General features: G+C 33.7%; 1 protein-coding gene across 1 annotated transcript in view; it reads left to right on the plus strand.

Moving 5' to 3' along the window:
- LOC125025865 overlaps positions 1 to 7,120 on the plus strand; it is an 8,639-nt gene extending 1,519 nt beyond the window's left edge. The window contains exons 2-3 of the mRNA XM_047614153.1: positions 5,705 to 5,795; positions 6,207 to 7,120. Of these exons, the coding sequence (XP_047470109.1) occupies positions 5,732 to 5,795; positions 6,207 to 6,490 (348 nt within the window). The 5' untranslated portion in view covers positions 5,705 to 5,731 and the 3' untranslated portion in view covers positions 6,491 to 7,120. The remainder of the gene's footprint in view (positions 1 to 5,704; positions 5,796 to 6,206) is intronic.
- Positions 7,121 to 7,500: the final 380 nt, after the last annotated feature.

Genomic DNA, 7,500 nt, shown 5'->3' on the forward strand with positions numbered 1-7,500 from the left:
TGGACATAAAGTACTAAGATAATTCAAAGCACATACCGTCCTTCCCATTGTAGGCTATGCTTCTGTCGCCGTGGTGGCTGGCAACCCGGCCACCACGGTAAGCAGTGAGTGGCAGATAATCAATTGAAACAGCCATAAAATAGCTGACACAGGCCGTGCCTTGGTGAAGCTAGACTTCGCAAACTTCAAATGAATGAATGAATGATAGGGCCTCTCTACCTCCCCTATGGACTCCCTGTGACGAAAGTAAGGGAGTCTGAGCGATGTTTTGGTTCATAACGCCGTTTATCTTTGTAAAGACATACATCTATTGTATGGGGGTATAAATTAACTACTTGTCTATCTCTTTATTTGTATATATTTATATATATATTATATGTATAATATATATAATATATATTATACGGTAAATACGGTATGTGTGTATGTGTATACATATATACATATATTTACATATATGTGTGTACATATATATAAACACTCACACACACACACACACACACACACACACACACACACACACACACACACACACACACACACACACACACACACACACACACACACACGCACACATACACACACACACACACACACACACACACACACACATATATATATAAATATATATATATATATATATATATATATATATATATATATATAACGAGGAGGTAGTTTAATACTTCTGTGAAGAATCTCAACATTAGTGCTGAAACAGGGAACCAGGTGATAAGACAATTAGACAAATTAAGTGGTCCAATTAGACAAATTAAGTGTTTCTGGTTTTACATAGAATCGTAACAATTATAAATATAAACATAAGCATAACACAATGCCATATACAGAGGACATATAGCCCAAAATCTGTAAACAAACAAACACATATATGGAAAAAGTACAAAAAAGCGTTATACTAACCGAAGTACTTATGGTGGGGGACCGCTTAGTAACTGAACAGGGTAGTTGTGGTAGTTACGTTGTTTAATTCTAGCTTTATCTATTTTATAGAGAGGGATTCTGACGATGAGGCCTTGGCGGGAGGATTGAGATGACAAAATATTAAAATCTGAGTTAGAGAAAGGGTGTGAGTGATGCGGTGAATGCTCTCTTATTGCCGAGAAAGATGGGAGGAGGGAGCGGGAGGCCAGTCCTGAACACAAGTCAGAGCTCTAATTCATGTGTTGTTTTATGAACTTTCCAATAGTGTTTGTTAGTGAAAAAGGTCGAAACTGAATGATGGGCTGGGGCTGTGATTTCAACTAATTTCTGAAAGTTAACTTTATTTAATCTAAATTTGTTAAGATAAGCGGTGTCCAGGTTGTTAGTTATTATAACTGTGGTCGACATCGAAACTAATCATGGTAATCGGTTGTGGGAAGTTAAGGGATGTAATTTCTTTCACAAAAGATGAATTATCAATAGTATATTGACTAGTTGTTAAAGAGGAAGTGATGGGAAGGAGAAATTATGCAGTATTATAAGACAGAGCCAATCCAGGAAATACTAGTCTTAGTGGAATATTTGGCTTATGAATTTTGGACAGTCCATAAAGTATGCCAGATCTGGAGCCGGAAGTCGTAAGGAAGTTGTAGGTGTTTTCATGAATGGATGAGTTAATAGTACGAAAATGTGATTTGTTTAAATTTAGATCGGTCATTGAAATATCCATCAGCTTTTGTTTGTAGTCACATTTGTTTGAAATAACAACTCGTCCCTTATCAGATTTGGTAATTGTTGTTGTGTTGTTGTGTTGTTTGTGAAGGTGACAAGAACGTATTGGAATCATGAGCTTGTTTTGTCAGGTGTGAGAATTCTTTAAAGGTGATGTTGGCTATAGTTGTAATATTGCTTGCAACATTGCTGAAGTTATTATATCATCACAATTCTTAATGGTGCTACCTCCCTTTCCTGTGCCGCTTCCATCTCCCGTTTTACCCTTGGGTTCTCTAAATTTATCAGTTGTTGATAGTATTCCTTCCACCTCTCCCTTATCTGTATGTCTTCTTTTAGTGCCAGTCCTTCACAACCTTTCACTCTTTCTGCTTCGTGCACGTCCTGTGCTTCCTTGTTTGTCTGTTTGCTATTCTGATTTTTTTTTTTTTCTGTCTTGCCCTTCTAGGCTACAATACAAATCCTCTTACGCTCTACTTTTAGCCTTCGCCACTTCTCACTTAGTCTTTTTATTTGCCCTTTTTTAGGCGGCAATAGTCTCCTCGCATCTGTTTAGATATCTTTCCGTTTCCCTCTCTTTCTTTTCTTTGTCCGCCTCTTGTACCTGAGTACACCACCACCAAGGCTTCTCTTTCTTCCCTTTCTTTCCCAAAGTGCGTCCTAATCCTTCTCCCGTTTCCCATACTACAATGCTCAATGTACTCCACGTCTTCTTCTCTTCCTCTTCCAGATTCTTCTCCACTTCCTGGACAAACTTATGCCGATATTCCTCTTCGTTCAACTTCCACCGACGCGTTTTCTGTGTTTCCTGACCTGTTTCGTTTTTCTCATTTTTTTCATCCTTACTTTACATACCACCAATTGATGCTGCTTGGTCACAGCTTCTTTTGGCAGGACATAGCAGTCCTTTACTTTCAGTAGTTCCTTTCTACAGCAAAAGGTGTAGTCAACTTGTGTGTTTTGTCCACCGCTAGAATAGGTTGCTCTACGAGTCAGTCATCTCTGGAAGTAGGTGTTAACTACTGTCATACTTTTTGCTGTTGCGAAGTCCATAATTTTGTTTCCTTCATTCCGTGTTCTAACTCCGTATTTTCCTGTTTCCTGTAACTTCTGTATCAAAGCTCCCTTCCACAACGTGACAGTTAAGGTCCCCCGCGATCCACACCACCTCCGTATCCGGTTGTGCGTCCACTAGGCTGGGTTATATATGTATACATATATATATTTATACAACAATCCTCCCTGGCCTCCAACCTAGGTCACTCCGGGTATGAAACCGGAAGCCCAGTACTATTCCAACCATGCCACTCGACCCACTAAATGGAGTGTGCAACTAGGATCTAACTAGCTCCATAGACCATTACTCATACTGTACATGAGTAATGATAGCGAGGATTTACACACACTCCCCGTGGGGACTCGGTGGAAATTGATTTAGAAATTCGAAACCGAAGTCAGATATACTGAGGTGTATGTATGTACATATATATATATATATATATATATATATATATATATATATATATATTTTTTTTTTTTTTTTTTTTTTTTTTTTTTTTATACAGTCTTTCATTCCACTGCAGGCCTCTCACAATTCACTATTGAGAGGTTATATGGCAGTGTCACCCTTGCCTGATTGGATGCCCTTCCTAATCAGCCGCGGTTAGGCGTGCTAACACTTGTGCCACGGCGGTGACTTCCCCTATGACACCTGCGTTTGACTTCTCAAGGCGATATGTCGTTTTCTCGGGCTCGAGCTAGCAGTCAGAGCGCAAGCATTTTTACGACCGCCGCGACGGGGAATTGAACTCGGGACCACAATATATATATATATATGTGTGTGTGTGTGTGTGTGTGTCTGTGTGTGTGTGTGAAAGATGGAATAATGCAATGCTGCGTTAATGTAGATATATAACAATCCTCCCTGACAAGGCCTCGAACCTATAATATATATATATATATGTGTGTGTGTGTGTGTATGCATATATATATATATATATATATATTATATATGTGTGTATATAGATATTATATATATATTTGTATATATATATTATGTATATATATTATACTATATATATAATTATATATTATATATATAATTATGTATTTTATATCATATATATATGTATATTATATATGCATATGTATAATCATATGTACAGGGTTTGGTGATGGTTTCCCTTATTTTCTCATGTGTGCGACGTGTGAGAGTGCGTGCGTGCTTGTGTGCGTCAGCGAACCATTTGGTTTACCCGGACGACCCATTCCCCTTGCTTCGAACATGAAGAAAGCCATGGTCGGTGGTCGCCGTTATATGGTCAGCCACTTGGCTCCGAATTCCACACCGATAAACATTGTAAATTTATCTCTATATTTATGCATCTTTTGTATTGTGAAAATTGTAAGAGGAAATCAAATGACGTAACAAATGAAACTGAAGCGATTTAGTGATAATACAAGTGACTTATTTCAAATGGTTTTCACTTTCAGCCTCCTTAATTTAGGTATAAGGTGGACGAATCTCTGGCCGCATTACTTGGCTGCAAGCCGTGCCTCTGTACTCTGGCTGCATAACTTACCGTGGCAGTATATCGTGGCTGCATACTTTTGAGTACATACTGTAATATCAGGCTGTAATATCCCAGTCCGCAGAATCCTGGGCTGTATGACCCCGGATCACTTGACCCAGGCTGGAATAGTGCTTACAAGATTTTCTTTATTTTTGATGTGTAAATACGACTTGTGTTGTGTGAATATATATGAAATTATTTATAGTGAAGAAATTAATGAATTGTCTATTTTTCCCTTGAAGCAATCTATTCCCCAGAGGATATAAATAAAAAGAACAGGAGGTTAGCTCATGATATCGGGAAAGTATTTACTTGTGAGATGCTATGATTTAAATGAGAGGAAACCTCGGACATTATATATATGTATGTGTGTGTATATATATATATATATATATATATATATATATATATATATATATATATATGTATATATGTATATATATACGTATATATATATATATATATATATATATATGTATATGTATATATATATGTATGTATTTATGTATATATATACGTATATATATATATATATATATTGTATATGTATATATATATATATATATATATATATGTATATGTATATATATATTGTATATATGTACATTTATATTATATATATGTATGTATACATATTATATATATGAATATATATTTTATATATGTATATATGTATATATATTTTATATATGTTTATGTGTATATATATATTATACATATTATATATATGTATATATTGTGTATATATGTATATATATATTATATATACGTATATATGTGTATATATTCTATATGTATATATGTTATATATATATAATATATGTATATATATTATATATATATGTATATATTATATACATGTATACATATATGTGTGTGTGCATATATATATATATATATATATATATATATATATGTGTGTGTGTGTGTGTGTGTGTGTGTGTGTGTGTGTGTACATATATATATATATATATATATATATATATATATATATATATTATATATATTATATATATTATATATATAATATATATACACATACATATACATACACGTTCTGTGTGTGTGTGTGTGTGTATGTACACACACCCACACACACACACACACACACACACACACACACATACACATATATATATATATATATATATATATATATATAGTACATATATATATGATATATATATAGTATATATATATGTATATATATAGTATATATATGTACTATACATAGTATATATATGTACTATACATATACTATATATATATGTGTATATATATATGTGTGTGTGTGTGTGTGTGTGTATGTGTGTGTATATAGTATATATAAATAATATATATATATATATATATATATTAGTATATATATATAATATAATATATATGTGTGTGTGTGCAAGTGTGTATGTACCAACGTATAAAGACTAAATGTTGAATCACGACTTCCTACTCCTCAGGAGCATCCAGATCCTTATTCTGAGCCGATGTCCTCCTTCGAGCTCGACGTCCCGCTCTGCCGGAAAATCTGCCTCTTCCTCAAAGATTATGGTAAATCGGCTTCCTTTTTGGAAAATTAAAGGTTCGTTTGTAGGGCATTCAGAATGTAGAACGTTTAAATAGTGAAGGGAGGAAACGTGCGTAGAGTCTTGTTTATCATTATTATTATTATTGTTATTGTTATTATTATACTTTTAAATGCTATGGAAATTACTGTATATATAACTTTGACGCCAAAACAAATGGAATAGAGTGGGAGGTCAGGAAAAAATAATTGAAAGAAATAATAAGAATTAAGAAAAAATCGCAGCATTATCACCTTTTCTGAAAAGGTCATGATTATCTAAACAGTGAGAACAAGTATGTTGATTTGATTTACAAACAGTCCAGTGAAAAACAAAAAAAAAATTAGTTTAATGCTTTCGAGTAAAAGATGATATTCCCTTTATCATACCTTTCCAGGGGTGGAATGGAAGTACATACAATTTATAATAGACGTGTCTCTACTGCCTTTTGAATGGATTGGCGACTTCCTCATTACTGCGCCCCTTTTCGTGCTGAAATCTATTATCCAAAAGTTGTGCATCAACACCGACTCCGGCTGTCATCTGATGAACACGCTGGATGGTATGAATGCAAAAAGTATTGCTGCTTACATCATGCATCTCGTTAGAAGTTGTGGTTGTACCGGGCATAACCAAGAGGAATTTGCCTTAAGACCATATTTCTATGAAGAGGAAGATTAGTAACGAGCATAATCAGGGTTCGTCTTGAGTTAATTACGATGCACGAGCAAGATTTAAAACATACTCGCAAGCACACACACACAAATGCATGTTTACTTTAAAAAAATTAAGAATAAGTAGTCTGTTTCGACCGCCGTATTTTTCTCTTAAACCTTGTTAGATTCGACCTTGAGTTCTAAGTAATACACCTATATGTGTATGTGTTTGTCAATAGTATGCATTTAAATAGGTAAAAAGTGACAAAAGTTACATAATTTTTTTTTCACTCAAAAAGTCAGCAAAATATTTTTTGTCACGAAAGCGTATACATTTTAAATATTTTAATGTACAGATATTCGTGTACAAATATTTGTGTGTATGCACGTTCGTGCGTGAGTGCGCATGTGTATGTGTGTGTATATAAACATATCTATGGTGTACGAATATTTTCCTGATTAACAGACAATCTTGTACACAATAAAAAGGTTACTACACAAAAATTGTATCATTTGATTCAATTTTCTCTTCTGACCTCAAAATAACAATTATGGAAATGTGGTATCGGTTAATGAATGCATTTAAATAATTCATCTGCTCAAGTCGATTTATCTAATGGATAAATCGTGTATTCGATTATTTACACAAACATTAGCTATAGTATAACTTCCTCACAGTCTTTGGGATCTAGATAGCATAGCAGGCTGGCAATTCATTTGCATTAAGATGTCTCGATTTACCCTGCAACACTTTCTATAGACTTACAGTAAGTTTGAACAAGAATATGCAATAATAACGACGAAGAAATGCATTATAAATAGATAAAACGAGATAATATAAAACTGCATTCTCAAAAAAGTAAAATATATATAATATACTTACATATATATATATATTTATTTATATATTGATGTATACACACACAAATGGGTGTTTGTGTGTGTGTGTATGTGTGTGTTGCATGTGTGTGTTATATATAATATATGAATATATTATATGTATACATATATGTATGTATGCAGACACACACACGT

Source organism: Penaeus chinensis, chromosome 5 (genome assembly GCF_019202785.1).
Source record: "Penaeus chinensis breed Huanghai No. 1 chromosome 5, ASM1920278v2, whole genome shotgun sequence".
NCBI lineage: Eukaryota > Metazoa > Arthropoda > Malacostraca > Decapoda > Penaeidae > Penaeus > Penaeus chinensis.